General features: G+C 44.0%; 1 protein-coding gene across 3 annotated transcripts in view; it reads left to right on the plus strand.

The window, feature by feature from the left end:
* The window catches only part of TXNDC11 (thioredoxin domain containing 11), a 115,843-nt gene that overhangs the window by 60,603 nt on the left and 36,037 nt on the right, over positions 1-19,203 (plus strand). For all 3 annotated transcript variants that reach the window (XM_032779647.2, XM_032779645.2, XM_032779646.2), the window contains one exon: positions 4,026-4,138. In XM_032779647.2, the coding sequence (XP_032635538.2) occupies positions 4,026-4,138 (113 nt within the window). The remainder of the gene's footprint in view (positions 1-4,025; positions 4,139-19,203) is intronic.

Consider the following 19,203-nt stretch of genomic DNA (forward strand, 5'->3'; position numbering starts at 1 on the left):
GATTAGAGAGCCTGGAGATAGTGTGATCACCCTCAGAGCCTAGAGAGCACACTGACCCAGAACAAAGGACCCACACCCAAAACTTCCCTCCCTTGAGATTTGAAAGTATCTTGTTTCCTGATTGGTCCTGGGTTGTTTGTTAACCCTTTACAGGTGAAAGAGACATTAACCCTTAGCTATCTGTTTATGACAGGCTGTATTTTGTTTTGCTGTCAGCTGTCTAATCTTCCCACTCTTCATGGGGTAAAAGCTCATTCTGTAAGAGTGCAAGCAACACGTACGGCGTTGCATTGAAGTGCCGCTACTGCTATTTCTAAGGCAGCTACATGGAGCTCAGGGCGCACATTTGCTAGACACTGTGGCTTGGTATAGGACTCCTCTGCTGATGCATCTTTTGGAACAGCAGTCTTTTGTCTCTGCCATCTACAACCTTGCACTTTCCTCTTATCTGAGTACTACTTGTCAGTTACCCACAGTGGAATACATATAGGGATCAACACCTGAAGAAGAGAAAGTTACTTACCGTATAGTAACTGTAAGTTCTTTGAGATGTGTGGTCCCTATCTGTATCCACTACCCACTCTCCTTCCCCTTTGGTTTGGATCTTCTCTGATTCACAGTAGAGAAGAACTGGAGAGGTGGTTGGTCCACCTTACCCTTTATCTCTTTGGTCAGAAGTAAGAGGTAAGCCATGTGCAGACCAATGGACACTGATTTCAGAATTCTCCAGCTCCATGTGCATGGAGCATATGAATACCCACAGTGGAATATAGATAAGGATTATAGATTTCAAAGACCCTCCAGTACTATAAGGTGAGTAGCTTTCTTTTATTAGACACTAAGTGCATGAATTTGCACTTATACTTTTGAATTTCATCCCACTTTTGTCACTCCAATCTTCAATGTTATCCAGAGCTTCCTCACTGATATGTGAAAGTCTGTTTACCCTAGAGTCTTATAGTCAGGCCATCTTTCTTCTCAGACCTCTGAGGGTAATTGTTGGAATGATTTATAGTTTAGTGTTGGATGACAGTCTTCAGTGTTGACTTTACTCAACAAATTATGTATCTCATTTTTAATATTATTCCAACACCCAGCACCTGATTTTATCTATGAGAGGAGGATTAAAGAATTAATTTTCAATAAGTACTTTCCAGCGTATACTCATTGTTTCACATTTGGATGTCAGTGCAGCTTTAAAATCCTAAATTGGTTTGAGGGATTTTTCCCCTGAATCATAAGTGACCTCATAAGGAATTCTTTTAGGAAACTTGAAAGGTCACTTTTTTTTTTTTTTGGTTTCACTCCCAGTTTCAAATATTGGCTAGAAACAAACAGTATTCTGATATACAGTAGGTCTGCTGCTTCTCCTAAGGGCACTGTGAAAAGTTAAATAAAATATAAAAGTAAAATATAGTATAGTAACATACAAAATACTTCCAAATGTTTCCAGAGGGTGAAGAAAAACCATTGAATATGTCTGATTTTGTTTTTTGTTCCTGTATTACAGCAGGTCATTTTCAATTACACATGTGCACTAACGTACTTTTGTTGCAGTTAAAGATAAAAAGTTAAATGGAGAACAAATGAAAACCCTACATTTCAAAGGGCATTGCTTGTTTTTAATCCTTATTTTGAAGGTGATGGTCTCTGTTTCACCTTCTTGTAACGCATAGTTATTTTAACATGATACCATGTGTTTTTCGGATGTGGAAAAGTGCAGAATATTTTTATGGAATGTTAAAAGTCAAGTAACAATCATGTAAATTCCTAAATGCTTGTGTCTAAATGTGGCAACTAGAGATATGAGGATAGTACACGTTTCCTGTATATGATTACAGAAGGCTAAGCTGACTTTTTTGTTATCTCATCTTTCAGTAATAATACAATGTGATTTACAGTGATAATTTGGTGTATAGAAAATATATGGTTGCATAGGTGCTAAGCACTTCGTATTCATTTTAGAATGAAGCAGAATAGTTATATTTAAGTGGATCGCTGATCCCTTTATTTTATATTTATATTCCTTTATTCAATATTTCAAACTCAGGAAGAGGATAATTAGACTCTATGAGTGAAGGAGGCTCAGGTAATATGGTGCCTGCTTATGTCTGGATCTCCATGGCATCTATATAGTACTATGAGTGCGTTTACAGACTGATGAAGTTTTGATCTGATTGTTTGGCTTTGTGAGACTCAATCAGAATGTTAATTTTATTGTAACAGATTTTTCTCAGTAATGTTGCATGAATGAGCAGAAAGCTTTCTTAAATTTAAGATTTGTAAATTTATTAGGGGGAATCATTTTGTATGTATAGTTGGGATTGTGTTTTCCAATGTGGATTACTTTGCGTTTATCAACATTGGATTTCATCTGCCATTTTCTTACCTGGTCCCCCAGTTTTGTGAGATCCCTTTCCAACTCTTGACAGTCAGCTTTGGACTTACCTGTCTTGAGTAATTTTGTATCATTTGCAGATTTTGCCACCTCACTGTTCACCCCCTTTTCCAGATCATTTATGAATAAGTTGGACAGCACAGGTCCCAATACAGATTCTTAGGGGCATCCCACTATTTACCTCTCTCCATTGTGAAAACTGACTATTTATTTTTATCCTTTGTTTTCTATTGTTTAACCAGTTACTGATCAAGGACAGGATCTTTTCTCTTATTCCATGACTACCTACTTTGCTTAAGAGCTTTTAGTGTAGGACCTTTTCAAAGAGTTTTTGAAAGTCCAAATATACTAGAAACTGGATCACCCTTAACCACATGCTTGCTGACTCCTTCAAAGAACTCTAATAGATTGGTGACACATGATTTCACTTTACAAAAGCCATGTTGACTCTTCCCCAACATATCATGTTTATCTATGTTTCTGATCATTCTGTTCTTATAAACAAATGGAGTAAGCCAATATAATTCCCTTGTTTCTTGTTTTGTCATGTTTTGCTGTGTGACATGAGGTTAGCCTTCTGCCTCTGTTTCCCTATCTGTACAATGGAGATAATGATAGTTACCCTCCTTAGTAAAGTACTTCATAGAATATCAGGGTTGGAAGGGACCTCAGGAGGTCATCTAGTCCATCCCCCTGCTCAAAGCAGGACCAATCGCCAACTAAATCATCCCAGCCAAGGCTTTGTCAAGCCTGACCTTAAACTTTTTCCTAATATTCACCTAAACTCCGCAACTCTGTGTAGCAATTACGACCCTTCTAGAGGCAAACTGAGACAGTCCTAGACCAAATCCTCTTTGAACCCCCTTTCAGGTCGTTGAAGCAAGCCTATCAATCCCCGCCCCCCATTCTTCTCTTCTGCAGACTAAACAATCCCGGTTCCCTCAGTCTCTCCTCATAAGTCATGTGTTCCAGCCCCCTAATCATTTTTGTTGCCCTCCGCTGTACTCTTTCCAATTTTTCCACATCCTTCTTATAGTGTAGGGCCCAAAATTGGACACAGTACTCCAGATGAGGCCTCACTAATGTCAAATAGAGGGGAATAATCACATCAATCCATCTGCTGGCAGTGCCCCTAATTATACAACGCAGAATGCCATTAGCCTTCTTGGCAACAAGAGCACACTGTTGACTCATATCCAGCTTCTCGTCCACTGCAACCCCTAGGTCTTTTTCTGCAGAACTGCTGCCTAGCCATTCAGCCCCTAGTCTGTAGCAGTGCAGTCCCTAGTCTCTAGCAGTACTTAAAGATTTACAGGTGAAAAGCACTACATAGTTGCTAAGTATTATTATGATAATACTGGGGAGGAGGGATAGCTCAGTGGTTTGAGCATTGGCCTGCTAAACCCAGGGTTATGAGTTCAATCCTTGAGGGGGCCATATAGGGAACTGGGGTAAAAAAATCTGTCCACGGATTGGTCCTGCTTTGAGCAGGGGGTTGGACTAGATGACCTTCTGAGGTCCCTTCCAACCCTGATATTCTGTGATTATTGGTTAAAGGGATATAACAGTATTAACATACTCTTCAGTGTTTCAAAATTTTATTAAAACTGAAAATGTGCCCTTTCAGATTATCTTGGAACAATACACTTTGGAGTGATCACGGATAGACAAATTGCAAAGGAGATCTCGTTGACGCGCTCGGGGAGTGTGTACCTTCATAGACGTGTCAACACTTCACTTGTGAGTACCAGTATTATTACTTAACGTTTATATTTCAGTAGCAACCAGAGGCCAGCTAGGTTGGACCCATTGTGTTAGGCACTGTATAAAACAGAGTGGATGACAGTGCGTCAAAGAGCATTCGTAAAGCTGTTACGTGCTAGAATGCAGGGTATTTAAGAACTGACATTTCCATAGTGTAGTATTTATTGTCCTTCTCTGGAAGATAAAAGTAAGTAAGCGTGTTCGGGTTTTGTTAGTTTTAAATAATGGATGCTGTTGTGTTTGTACTTGTTTTTAAGAGTAACATACCACTCAGTTCCATTCCTGATGCTGGCCTGACACTTCATAGCAAAAATAAGAATATCCATACTGGATCAGACCAATGGTCCTTCTAGCCCAGTATCATGTTTTCTGACAGTAGCCAGTGCCTGCCAGATGCTTCAGAGGGAATGAACAGAAGAGGACAATTTATCGAGTGATCCATCCCCTGTTGTCCAGTCCCAGCTCCTGGCAGTTGGACTTTTAGAGACACCCAGAGCATAGGATTGCGTCCCTCACCATCTTGGTTAATAGCCACCGATGCACCTATTTTCCATGAATTTACCTAATTCTTTTTTTAACCCAGTTATACTTTTGGCCTTCGTAACATCCGCTGACAATGAGTTCCACACATTGACTGTGTGGTGTGTGAAGAAGTACTTCTTTATGTTTGTTTTAAACCTGCAGCCTATTAATGTCTTTGAGTGACCCCTGATTCTTGTGTTATGTGAAACAACACATCCCTATTCACTTTCTTCATACCGTTCATGATTTTTATAGACCTCTATCATATCCTTCCTTAGTTGTCTCTATCTAAGCTGAAAAGTCCCAGTCATTTTAATCTCTTCTCATATGTGGAAGCCATTCCATACCCCCTAATCATTTTATTGCCCTTCTCTGTAGCTTTTCCAGGTATAATATATATATTTTTTTGTGATGAGGTGCCCAGAACTGCAGGCGCTTTTCAAAGTGTGAGCATTCCATGGATTTCTGTAGTGGCATTATCATATTTTCTGTCTTATTTTTCCTGACTTCATTAGTGTTTTTGACTGCCACTGCATACTGAGTAGATGTTTTCAGAGAACTATCCACAATGATTCCAAGATCTTTCTTGAGTGATAACAGATAATTTAGACTCCCAGACACACTTGGATACTGGTCACGGAGACCCCCATACAGGGGCCTCCACAGCCCAACAGTGCCCCTCTGAGCACAAGCCAAGGTGTGGAACTACCAGCGTCTAAAGTAAGGAGAGATCCCATCATGAGAGCACAACAGCAGATCCCCACAGCAAACTCTTCATAAGGGACATGTTCTCTGCCCAAGCCGTGCCAGGTCGGGTGAGATATTGTGCACGGGTCCCATGGAACCAGTGCTAAAACCCCACGTTTTGGAGGGTAAGGCTAAGAAGAAGCGGGATCTGCTGATGTCACTGGTCACCTTGGTATTGGGACTATTAGAATGTCTGTCTATGAGTGCAGGTTCAGATACTCGGATGGTGCTGCCTTGACACTATGTGGATGGACCAAGACTGACCACGGGAACAGCTCCCTCCAGAATCTCCATGGGAACTCCGTGGACTCTGGGATGTACAGAGACTTTCTTGTCTCCAGAGGTGTTTCTTCTGTACCTGCAATCCCCACTCTTCTCAGGCCCTTCCATTCTCTGAGACATTCCCACACCAGAGGATGAACTGCTGCTCCTGCTGCAGGAACAGCCCCTTCCCTGTTCGTTGGTCCAGGGCCCTCTAGTACTGGCAGTCCTGCTGTTTCAGTCAGAACTGTCATCCAACTCGGAGGAGTCCCAGGATGTAGACCAGCCAGTTTCACTCCTGCCCCAGAAGAGCCCAGGATGTAGGCCAGCCAGTTTCACCTCCTCCCTGCAAGTACCCCTTCCTTGCCCAGCTGTGACCCCCTCCCCAGATACTGCTTCTCCTGGGATCCACCAAACTGATGGCGCCCACATTCTGGCCCTACTGGAACCCCTAGGACCCGTCCTATGGGCAGCAGGCACCATCACAAAGGTCCTATCGTTCTTCCCTTGCGCAGTAAGCGGCTCCATCAGTTTATGAGGAGGGACATGTAAAACTGGTACTGGCAGTTCTGACCAGAGCCTCCTTGACACCTGATGAGGCAGTCAGCCTCTTGATGCTCTCTCCATCAGATGATTCTCAGCATTATCATGAACTCCTGCAGAGAGTGGCTTACTGACTTACAGATTCCGTTGGAGGAAGTCCAGGACCCCCAATGCATCCTCCAGTCATAGGGACACTCCAGTGGCTCTCCCTATAAATGAGGCTATCCTGGAACCAACCTGGACAGTGTGGCACACTCCAGCATTGTGTGCCCCTACCCCCAAAGGAACTGAGAGATGCAGCTTCCTCTTTACCCACCTGGTCCCTAACTCATTAGTTGTCCAGGAGGCCGCAGAACAATCTCATCAACACCCTCAAAAGTCCACTCTGCCAAACAAGGGGTCAAAAAGATTGGATCTCCTGGGCAGGAGGGCCTTTTCATCGGCAGGTCTGCAATTCTGCATAGCAAACTACCAGACTCTGTTGGATCTCCTGGGCAGGAGGGCCTTTTCATCGGCAGGTCTGCAGTTCTGCATAGCAAACTACCAGACTCTGTTAGCTAAGTACAACTTTAACACATATGGCAGGCTAGCAGAGTTTAAGGACAAGCTTCCTGTGGAAGACCAGGCCCAGTTCCAGGCCCTAGTTGATGAGGGTACACTAGTTGCAAAGGTGGCTTTCCAGGCAGCAGTGGATGCTGCCGACACTGTTTCCTGCTCTGTAGCCCCCAAACTAGTGATGTGCAGGGATTTGTGGCTTCAGTCATCAGGGTTCCCGCAGTAGATTCAAAACAGGACCTCCCTTTTGTTGAAGCCAATCTCTTCAATGCTAAAACAGATGAATCCTGCTGTCCTTCAAGAACTCACGCTTCAGTAACCCTCACTATTAGTCTTAGTTGTCTAGATGGGAGCCAAGGGCTGGAATACCTAAAGGGGATTGTATTTGGTTTCTTGTCAACCAGTGTGGTACTGCAGCAGCTCTTTTATTACTGGTTTGGTGAATCTAATTGTACAATAAACCACCAGTTTTGGGAATTGTCTGCCTTATTTCTTGCTGTCCGCCCTGAGTGTGGCATTCTCATTATGGCCCATCTAGATACCTGGTCACACTAGGAATCTGTGAAGACGAACATAAGTCTGTTTTGTCACTCAGACGATAAATTTTATAGGGGCGAGAATGGACCCGGTAGCTCTATGGGCCTTCCTCCTGACAGAGCGTTTTGTGGTGATGAGCACCCAAATCGTCCACATCTGCTGTAAACCCCACCAATGCCTCTCTGTTTTGGGGCACATGGGAGCTTGTATCTACGTGATGTCCTTTGCAAGACTCCACCTGAGATGCCTACAAACCTGGTTCCTCCTGACCTGCAAGCCAAACAGAAACCACATAGACTCCAGAATCAGTTCTCTCAGATGTTTGGACCTCTCTTCCTTGTTAGTCCAATCCGTCCAAGATCATGATCGGGGACCCCCTTCAGCTTTCCCACTTCACAGGCCACCATTGTGACTGACGCTTCCTTTATTGAATGGGGTTCCCACATGGTCCACCAGGGCATGTGGACGCCAAAGGAATACATGTACTGTAACTTAGGGTAGTCCACCTTGCCTGCAAAGTCTTTCTTCCCATCCTTTGCAATTTCCGCGTATAAATTCTTTCGGATAACATTGCTACAGTGGTCTACATCTACAAGCAAAGAGGGATCAGGTGTCACTCCATCTGCTTGGAGTTGCTCAGACCATGGAATTGGTGCATCTGAAACCAAGTGACCTTACAGACTGCGTGTCTGCAGTGCACCCAGAATTCCCTGGCAAACACGCTGAGCAGGACTTTCCACATGGATCATAAATGGCACTCCACGACACAGTATTGACTGACCTCACACAATGGGGTATCCCCAGCTGTCATCTTTTTGCATCACGTGAATCTCAATCTCCCTTTGTATTGCTCCAGGGGCGCGGTAGTCAGAGACTCTCAAGGTGATGCTCTCCTACTCCCATGAATAGGCCACCTCCAATGTGCCTTCTCCCCCATTCCCCTTTTGGATCAGGTTCTCAGGGAGGTGCACTGGGACACAGCCACATCATCCTCATAGCACCCTGCTGACCATGACAGTTCTGGTTCACAGATCTCCTGAAGCTCTCTACCCATCCACCAGTCAGACTCGGTTATTCTGGGATCTTCTCATGCAATTCAAGGCATCTCAAACATCCTAACCTAGGCGCACTTAACCTCACAGCCTGGTGTTTGGATGGGCATCTGACACAGACTATTTGTGTTCTGTGCCAATCCAGCAGATCCTTTCCCAGAGCAAAAAATAATACACCAGAACATGCTATCAAGGAAAGTGATGTTGCTTCTTGGAGTGGGCCTGCTGCCCACCATTCTCCAGACACAGTGACCATTACAGTCATCCTAGATTACCTCCTTGACCTGACAACATCGGGTTTAGCTCTCAGCTCTATCTGTGTGCATCTCGCAGCACCTTCCTTCCCCCGGTGGATGGATGCTCCATTTTTACATCCCTATGATGGTACCATTCATGAAAGGCCTGCTCAAAACCATCTCACCAGTCACCAAAACCACCCGTCAGTGGGACCTTAACTTCATCCTCTCAGCCCTCATGAGACCACCTTTGAACCTATGGTAACCTGTACTATGACTCACATTTCTATGAAAATGACATTCCTGGTTGCCATCACTTTGGCCAGAAAGGTCAGTGTACTAGTAGCCATGATTGTGATCCCCGCCTTACACGGTATTCCACAAATACAAGGTTTCCTTGAGACTACACCCTAAATTTCTCCCCAAGATTGTGTCAGAATTTCATTTCAACCAACACATCCACTTGCTTATGTTCTGCCTGAAACCACACAGCTCCCCTACAGACAAGAGATGTTTCCTTGACCTCAGGCAGACCCTGGCATTCTGCCTACAAAGGATTAAACCAATAAGGAAGTCTCCAAGACTCTTCGTAGTATGATGGAGAGATCAAGGGGCCACGCCACGTCCTCACAGTCTCCGAGTCGGTCTCAGGGTGCATACTGGAATGCTATCAAACTTCCCCCCTTCCTGGGGATGTTATAGCTCATTCCATGCAGGCACAGGCCACTTCTTCCACTTCATTAGTGGACATTCCATGGTCAGACATCTGCAAAGCTGCAAGATGGCGTTTTGTACACACGTTTACAACTCTCTAAGCCCTCGATCATGAGGCAGCTGTGGACATGGCCATGGGACAAGCTGTACCGCAAATGGTTCTACCATCAAGCTCCTCGCACCCACTGCCACACTGCTCACTTCCCATGTGTGGAATGTGCATAAGGACGATCACCTGAAGAAGAAGAAGCGGAAGTTCCTTACTGTAACTGGAGTTTCTTCGAGATATGTGGTCCCGATCTGTATTCCACTTACTGCCCTCCTTCTCCTCTGCTTTGAGCTTGACCATACTGTTGTAAAAAGAAGCATGAGGAAACATACCACATGTGTGGGTCAATGGACATTGCTTAGAAAAAACTTCTGGGCTCAAGCACATGGCATGCATTCTCACCCATGTGTGGAATAGAGATAGGGACCACACATCTTGAAGAACCTCTAGTTATGATAAGTAACCTCCTCTTTCCTTCCCATTAAGGTTATCCTTAGCATGAGAGAATACCTTTACATCTGGAAGGAGGGTCCTAACCATGGGATCACTTCCCTCTGCTCCAGCTTGATGTTCTTCTTCCCCAAGCCTTTCATCCCCCTCAACAGCACAAAGGCTGTCAGACTGGGGATAGTACTACTCTGCTTTGTCCCTGAAAGTCTCATCTGTGTACCTCTCTCTCTCTCTTCCTTAGCTCCTCCTTTTTAGCCACTCTGGTCTCAGGATCCTGTATTCAGTCTCTTGAGGGCGATAAGTTGCTGGCAGTGAATGCACATATAAGCCATTTGCCCAGGAAGCAGGTAATCTTAAATGCTGCATTATGTGCAATAAATTGGATAGCCATCTTTCTGGTTCTGGACTTCTGCCTCCATTATTTTTACTCTTGTAGGGTTTTTGTTTGTTTGTATGTTCTTTGTTTTGGGGGCTTTATTGGCCTAAGTTTAGAGTATGTTTATTAAGTGTATCTGCACATGCTCTCTCGGCAAAGGAATCAGACTTATAATTTTTATGGTGTCATGAGTAATGTAAGAAATTGTATAGTCTTCTATTAACACAGCCATTGCTATGCTGAAGTTGTGGCAGAAACTGCTAAAAACTTTTAAACAGGAAGGACCTGATTTTGTGCCTGTGCAAAGTAGGTGAAAAACATTCTGACTTGATGTTATACGTCTGCTTTGCTCAATGACTACACAAAGTGCAAGCAATGGAGAATGAGATCCAGAACTGTTTTCCCTCTCTCACCATTGCAGCACAATTGCTTCAGAAGTTCACACACATTTTGTGGTCCCCTAATATGAAGCTTTAGTATTTCACTTCAAATACTGCATAGTACTTTTTCTTTTAACTGTTCGCTTAGTCGGTTTTAACAAGTTGATTTGTAAATCATTACATACAAGTATCAGAAATACAATATTAATTTCTGGAGACTTATGTCACAGTGTCGTCATTACTTAGAAAATAAGTTTAGTGTTTTTGTCTTTAGTACATAAAATGTAGAGACAATAAGTGCCAGATTCTTTGCTGTGTCCAACTGGGGAAGGAGTGTCAGAACCAGTTATGGACCCCCAATTCTTTGTCCAGCTCCATTCAGGTTAAAGCAACCTCCAGGCTGCTCAGATGTATACCACTTGGTAGGGGTCCCCACACCTCCTCCCAGATGCTCCCCAACACCAGGGATTGGGAAAGAGGGTGTCCTACAAGCTGGTTATGTTCTGTGTTCACTGTGCATTCCCTCATGCCAGGACAATCCTCTGTAGAAGAGATAGGGCCAGATTCTGTCTCCTTTATCCTACCAAAGTAACACAGAATGACAGTGAAGGAGAGGATCTGGGCCAGTAAGGGTCAAATCCAGTATGACTTGAAGTCAACAGAAAGATTCCTGTTGTCGTCAGTGGACTTTGAATTGGGTCCTGAGTTCATAAAAACCCCTGATCTCTCAAATATTTGACCTTTTCGAATTGCAAAAAACACCAAACAGCATGGATTATAACAGAAGTGTTGACTCAAATTTGTGTCATCCTACTAAAATAAATCAGCTTCCAGAAATTTAAAACAATACAAATAAATGGACAAAGTCAAGATAGTTTAGGACTCACTATGTTTTTTACTATAGGCTTTGCTCAAGCTGGAAGACTGCACAGAGTGTTACTTTCGTAAGGGGAAAGGAGCATGAGTTTTCATCACAGTTGGTGGCAGTTGTCAGAACCATGTTACGGGCTGTCTGGCCCAGCAGGTCGGAACAGGAGACAGATCTGGGAGACAAGCCTGGGGTCAGAAATTGAGTAAAAAACCAGGAGTCAGGCCTAAGGTGGGAACCAGAGTCTAGCCAGTGATCAGAACCAAAATCAGGGGTCAAACCAGGAATCAGAGATGAAGACCAGAGGTGGAGTCTGAAGCAAGGAATGAGAGCGAGGTCTCGTAGCAACAGACTGGGTACTGGTGGGTTGCACAGACAGTTTCCAGGAATTACCTCCATGCCTTAATAGTGTGCCTGGAGTGGTCAGAGGTCATGGGGGGTGCTACCAGTCGGGTCTTCCATGGGTTGCACTTTCTATGGTATGTAGTAATCCCAGGGTTTATAGTGCATGGATTGTAACTCTGCCATGGCTACTGGGTGGCAGCCTGGATGCACCAGTCACCCAGACCCCTACAGACCTCAGTTCCAGTTCTCTAGATCATTATAGTAGTATTGTTTCTACCATTCACAATTCTGTAGTCAGATAATAAATGAGAGATCAACACTGGGGTACCCTCCCACATACTCTACACTCCTTTTCATAGATTCCAGGGCCAGAAGGGACTATTATGATCCACTAGTTTACCTCTTGTATAACACAGGCCATAGAACTTCCTCAAAATAGTTCCTAGAGCAGATCTTTTAGAAAAACATCCAATCTTGGTTTAAAAATTACCAGTGATGGAGAATCCACCACAACCCTTAGTTCTAATGGTGGTGGTTCTGATGGTTTATTATTCTCACTGTTAAAAATGTACACCTTATTTCTAGTCTGAATTAGTCTAGCTTCAACTTCTAGCCTTTGGATTGTGTTGTACCCTTCTCTGCTAGAGTGAAGAGCCCATTACTAAATATTTGTTCTCCATATACGTACTTATAGATTGTGATCAAGTCACCCTTTAACCTTCTCTTTGTTAAACTCAAGGAGCTCAAACTGGAGAATTTATCACTAAGGCATGTTTTCCGATCCTTTAATCATTCTCATGGTGGTTCTCTGAATCCTCTCCAATTTGTCAAAGTCCATCAGAAAAGGACACAGTATTACAGCAGGGGGCACACCAGTACCTAATACAGAGGTAAAATAACCTCTCTATTCTTACATGAGATTCCTCTGTTCTTGCATCCATAGATCAAATTAGCTCATTTGGCCACTGAGAGCTTGTTTTCAGTTGATTATCCTTCATGGCCTCCAAATCTTTTTCAGAGTCACTCCCTCCTAGGATAGAGTTCCCTCATCCTGTAAGTGTGACCTACATTCTTTGTTTCTAGATGTATACATTTATATTTAGCCATATTCAAATGCATATTGTTTGCTTGCATCCAGTTTACCAAGTGATCCAGATCTCTGTGTATCAGTAACCTGTCCTCTTTATTTACCAGTCCCTCAATTTTTTTGTCACCTGCAAACTACATCAGTGACGAGTTCTTCCAGGTCATTGATAAAAATTTTAAATAGCGTAGGGCCCAGAACTGATCTCTCTTCGATGATGTGTCTCCATTTACAGTTACATTTTGAGATCTATGAGTTAGCCAGTTTTTAATCCATTTAATGTGTGCCATGTTAATTTTATATCATTCTGGTTTTTAATCAAAATGTCATGTGGTCCCAAGTCAAATGCCTTACAGAAGTCTAAGTATGTTGCAACAACACTGTTACTTTTATCAACCAAACTTGCAATCTCATCAAAAAAGATAGCAAATTAGTATGACAGTCTCTTTTTCCACAGCCTCTTGAAAGTAACTTCTTAACATAGCTTCATGATGTGTTTCTTCATTATTAATCTGGAAGTTTTAAAGATGCTTTGTACAATTATTAAACACGGAGACAATTTGATAAGCACCCCAAAAGAGGTAGCCTTTTCCATCTTTCTAAAATTAACCTCTTTCATAATGCACTGCCAGTCAGTTATTTAAATTCCTTTGACCACATGTATACAGTGAATATAGAATTAAGGGACATCGTCGGCAATCGTTTGAGGTTGAGGATAATCTGTTTCACATGTTTTATTTTTCATGGGTCCTTTGGTGACTGAGGAGTCTGTTCCTTGAGCCACAGGCTCGTTGGCAGACTTTGCAGGTCATATTGGAAGACAGGGTTGGGTCGCAATTGCTGTGTGACCATTGTCTTTCCTTTCTTTTCGGGTGTTTTTCTGCAATCAGGGCAAGGGAATTTTCCTCAAAAGTGGATGTTCCCTCTCTCACAAGTCTTCGCCAGTTATCCCTATCCTGGGCTGCTGTTTCCCAGTATGTGTAGTGTCAATGCCACATCTCTTGATGTTTATCTTGAGGGTGTCTTTAAAGCGTTTCTTTTGGCCTCCTCATTTCCTTTCTCCTTTGGTGAGTTGGGCATACAGCAGTTGTTTTGGTAAGTGTACATCAGGCATGTGCAAACAAGGCCTGCTCCACCCCAGCTGTTTCTGGATAATCAGGGCCTCAACCGTGAAGATATTGGCCTCTGTGAGGACACTGACGTTAATGCAATGATCCTCCTACTTTATGTTGAGTATCTTCCAGAAAAAGTGCTGGTGCTGGCATTCCAGGTTTTCCAGGTGTTTTTTATAGGTCACCCAAATCTCACAACCATAGAGGAGAGTGGTGGGATTACCACCACTTTACAAACTAAAAGTCTACTATGTGTTCTGATGATGTGTGTGTTGAACACACGGCCAAAGGCAAGGCAGGCACAGTGAATTCTGTGCTGAATCTTGATGTCTGTCTGCCCTCTGTGAGAGATGGCTGCCAAGATAGGCAAAGTATTCTACATCCGATGAAGTGAGTATTCACCCACGAAAGCTCATGCTCCAATACGTCTGTTAGTCTATAAGGTGCCACAGGACTCTTTGCTGCTTTTACAGATCCAGACTAACACGGCTACATTTTCCAGTTATTCTTTGTCTATATACATCTTCCTTGCTGGGTCTGATGATTGACCGGGGACTGGCAGATAGAGAACTTTTGTTTTGCCGAAGTTCAGAGTTAGCCCTAGGCTTTTGTAAGCTTCAGAGAAGCAATTAAGGGCTGTTTGAAGAGTGTGCAACTACAGCATAATCATCTGCGTACTGGAGTTTGTTTTTTGTTGCCCGTATTACTTTAGTTCTGGCATGGAGACGAGAAAGGTTGAAGAGGTTGCTGTCAATCTGATATTGGATACCAATGCCTGTAGTAGACGGTCTTGGGTTAGTGTTTTCATAGCCACTGAGAAGATGGAGAAAAGGGTGGGTGCCAGTACACAGCCTTGTTTTACACCAGTTCGGAAGACAAAGGGCTCAGAGGTAGAGCCACTGCACAGGATGGATTCAGTCATCTGGTCATGGAGGAGTCTTACAGTGGTGGTAATTTTGCTTGGGCAGTCATAGTTTGATATGATTTTCCACAGAGCCTCACAAATGACAGTGTAGAAGGTTTTGGTCAGGTTGATAAAGGCCATATAGGGCTCCCGGTGGTGTTCTTGACATTTTTTCTGGATCTTCCTGGCTGTGAAAATCATGTTGGTGGTGCCTTGTGATGGTCTGAAGCCGCACTCGGACTCTGGGAGTACTTCTCCTGCAAGAGGGAGCCGGCGATTCAGTAAGATTCTAGCAAGAATCTTCCCAGCGATAGAGAGGATGGCAATGCTTCGATAGTTGCCACAATTGGCCCTGTCTCCCTCTTTGAAAATGGTGACGATGTTAGCATTACGTAAGTCAGCATGAATTTCTTCGGTGCACCAGATTTTGAGGAGAAGCAAGTAAAGTTTGTTAGTCAGTAGTTCTTCCCCGGCTTTCAATACTTCAACTGCTGTGCCATCAGGACCTGGTGCTTTATTGTCCTTCATTTTTTTAATTGCTTTACAGACCTTGTCAAGGTTTTTTTCCCCCACTTTGAACTTTAGAGTACAAATGTGGGGGACCTGCATGGACCCTTCTAAGTTTAATTCCTAGCTTAGATCTGGTACGCTGCCACCAGCCAGAAGTCTGTGTCTGGCACACTTTCTGTTCCCCCAAGACCTTCCCTGGGGAACCCAAGACCCAAACCCCTTGGGTCTTAAAACAAGGAGAAATCAACCATCCCCCTCCTTTCCCCCCCAGTATAGTAGCCAGCAAAGGCGGATTAGTCTTATGTTGTTTTCTTAACTGTAAATGTGTCTTTTGCTGGAAGGATTTTTTACCTCTGTTTGCTGTAACTTTGAATCTCACACTGGGGGAGGGTCCCTCTAGTCTATATAATCTGAGTACCCTGTAAAGCCTTTCCATCTTGCTTTTACAGAGATAATTTTTACCTTTCTTTCTTAATTAAAAGCTTTCTTTTTAAGAACCTGATTGATTTTTCCTTGTTAGAATCCAAAGGATTGAGTCTAAAACTTACAGGGATTGGTGGAGGGAAAGGAGGGGGATGGTTAATTCCTCCTTGTTTAAAAATTCAAGGAGTTTGGATCGGTGTGAAGCTTCCCAAGGCAACCCAAGGAAGGGGAAAGTCTTGGGGGAAGGAGAGGGATGGTTAATTCCTCTGTTGTTTTAAGATCCAGAGGAGTTGGATTCTGTTAAGCCTTCTCAAGGCAACCCAGGGAGGAGAAGTCTGGGGGACAAGGAGGGACTGGGTTATTTCTCTTGTTAAGACCACCAGCGGCTTTGGTCTTGGGTCCCAGGGAAGGTCTTGGGAACAGAAAGTGTGCCAGACACAAGACTTTCTGAGCTGTGGCAGCGTACCAGATCTAAGCTAGGAATTAAGCTTAGAAGGTCCATGCAGGTCCCCCATTTGTACTTCTATTGGGACAGGACCAGACTGGTGGACACTAAAAGTCCAGGTCTGGGGACTGGACGGCTAGATTGACCACAGAGCTATCCCTAAGGCAACCCAGGGAGGGGAAAGTTGGGGGAAGAGAGGGATGGTTAATTCCTCTTGTTTTTAAATCCAAGGAAGTTTGATCTGTGGTAAGCCTCTTCAAGGCAACCCAGGGAGGAGAAAGTCTGGGGGAAAGGAGGGGATGGTGATTTTCTCCTTGTTTTAAAGACCCAAGGGGTTTGGGCTGGGTCCCCAGGGAGTCTTGGGGAACAGAAAGTGATGCAGACACAACATTCTGGCTGGGGCAGCGTTACCAAGATCTAAGCTAGAATTAAACTTAGAAGGGTCCATGCAGGTCCCCCCACATTTTGTACTCTAAAGTTCAAAGTGGGGGAAAAAAAGCTTGACAAAGGTCTGTAAAGCAATTAAACAAATGAACGACATAAAGACCAGGTCTTCTGATGGCACAGCAGTTGAAGATTAAGCCGGGGAAGAACATACCTAACTAAACCTTTACTTCTTTCCTCAAAATTCTGGTGCACCGAAGAAATTCATGCTCGATTACGTAATGCTAAACATCGTCACCATTTTCAAGAGGGGAACAGGGCCAATTGTGCAACTATCTGAAACACCATATGCACACACACAACACCAACTTGCGTAACTATCGCTAGGAAGATTCTTTGCTAGAAATCATACTGAATCGCCGGCTCCCTCCTTGCGAGAAGTACTTCCAGATGGTCCCGAGTTGCGGCTTCCACCTCACAAGGCACCACAGAACATGATTTCAAACAGCAGGAAGATCCAGAAAAATGTCAAGAACACCACCGGGAGCCCTATATGCCTTTATTACAACTGACCAAAACCTTTCTACACTGTCCATTTGTGAGGCTCTGCTGGAAAAATCATAATCAAAACTATTGACTGCCCAAGCAAAATTACACCACTGTAAGACTCCTCCATGACCAGATACTGAATCCATCCTGTGCAGTGGCTTACCTCTGAAGCCTTTGTCTTCCCGAACTGGTGTACAAACAGGCGTTACTGGCAACCCACCCTTTTCTCCATTTCTCAGTGGCTTATAGTAGCCAGCAAAGGCGGATTAGTCTTATGTTGTTTTCTTAACTTGTAAATGTGTCTTTTGCTGGAAGGATTTTTACCTCTGTTTGCTGAACTTTGAATCTCACACTGGGGAGGGTCCCTCTAGTCTATATTAATCTGAGTACCGCTGTAAAGCCTTTTCCATCTTGCTTTTACAGAGATAATTTTTACCTTTCTTTCTTAATTAAAAGCTTTCTTTTTAAGAACCTGATTGATTTTTTCCTGTTGTTAGAATCCAAAGGATTGAGTCTAAAACTTACCAGGGATTGGTGGAGGGAAAGGAGGGGGATGGTTAATTCCTCCTTGTTTTAAAAATCAAGGAGTTTGGATCGGTGTGAAGCTTCCCAAGGCAACCCAAGGAGGGAAAGTCTGGGGGAAGGAGAGGGATGGTTAATTCCTCTGTTGTTTTAAGATTCCAGGGAGTTGGATCTGTGTAAGCCTCTCAAGGCAACCCAGGGAGGAGAAAGTCTGGGGGGAAGGAGGGATGGTTGAATTCTCCTTGTTTAAGACCACCAGGGTTTGGGTCTTGGGTTCCCAGGGAAGGTCTTGGGGGAACAGAAAGTGTGCCAGACACGAGACTTCTGGCTGGTGCAGCGTACCAGATCTAAGCTAGGAATTAAGCTTAGAAGGGTCCATGCAGGTCCCCACATTTGTACTTCTATTGGGACAGGACCAGACTGGTGGACACTAAAAGTCCAGGTCTGGGACTGACGGCTAATTACCACAGAGTATCCCAGGCAACCCAGGGAGGGAAAGTCTGGGGGAAGAGAGGGATGGTTAATTCCTCTTGTTTTTAAGATCCAAGGAGTTTGATCTGTGTAAGCCTCTCAGGCAACCCAGGGAGGAGAAAGTCTGGGGGAAAGGAGGGGATGGGTTTTCTCCTTGTTTTAAAGACCCAAGGGGTTTTGGGTCTGGGTTCCCCAGGGAAAGGTCTTGGGGGAACAGAAAGTGTGCCAGACACGACTTCTGGCTGGTGCAGCGTACCAGATCTAAGCTAGGAATTAAACTTAGAAGGGTCCATGCAGGTCCCCCACATTTGTACTCTAAAGTTCAAAGTGGGGGAAAAAAACCTTGACAAAGGTCTGTAAAGCAATTAAAAAAATGAAGGACATAAAGCACCAGGTCCTGATGGCACAGCAGTTGAAGATTAAAAGCCGGGGAAGAACATGACTAACAAACTTTACTTGCTTCTCCTCAAAAATCTGGTGCACCGAAGAAATTCATGCTGACTTACGTAATGCTAACATCGTCACCATTTTCAAGAGGGGACAGGGCCAATTGTGGCAACTATCGAAGCACATTCCACCGCTTCATCACTCTCTATCGCTGGGAAGATTCTTGCTAGAATCTTACTGAATCGCCGGCTCCCTCTTGCGAGAAGTACTCCAGAGGTCCGAGTGCGGCTTCGCAACCATCACAAGGCACCACACAACATGATTTTCAACAGCAGGAAGATCCAGAAAAAAATGTCAAGAACACCACCGGGAGCCCTATATGGCCTTTATTCAACCTGACCAAAACCTTCTACACTGTCCATTTGTGAGGCTCTGTGGAAAATCATATCAAACTATGACTGCCCAAGCAAAATTACCACCACTGTAAGACTCCTCCATGACAGATGACTGAATCCATCCTGTGCAGTGGCTCTACCTCTGAGCCCTTTGTCTCCGAACTGTGTAGAAACAAGGCTGTGTACTGGCACCCACCCTTTTCTCCTATTCTCAGTGGCT

Source organism: Chelonoidis abingdonii, chromosome 9 (assembly GCF_003597395.2).
Source record: "Chelonoidis abingdonii isolate Lonesome George chromosome 9, CheloAbing_2.0, whole genome shotgun sequence".
Taxonomy (NCBI): domain Eukaryota; kingdom Metazoa; phylum Chordata; order Testudines; family Testudinidae; genus Chelonoidis; species Chelonoidis abingdonii.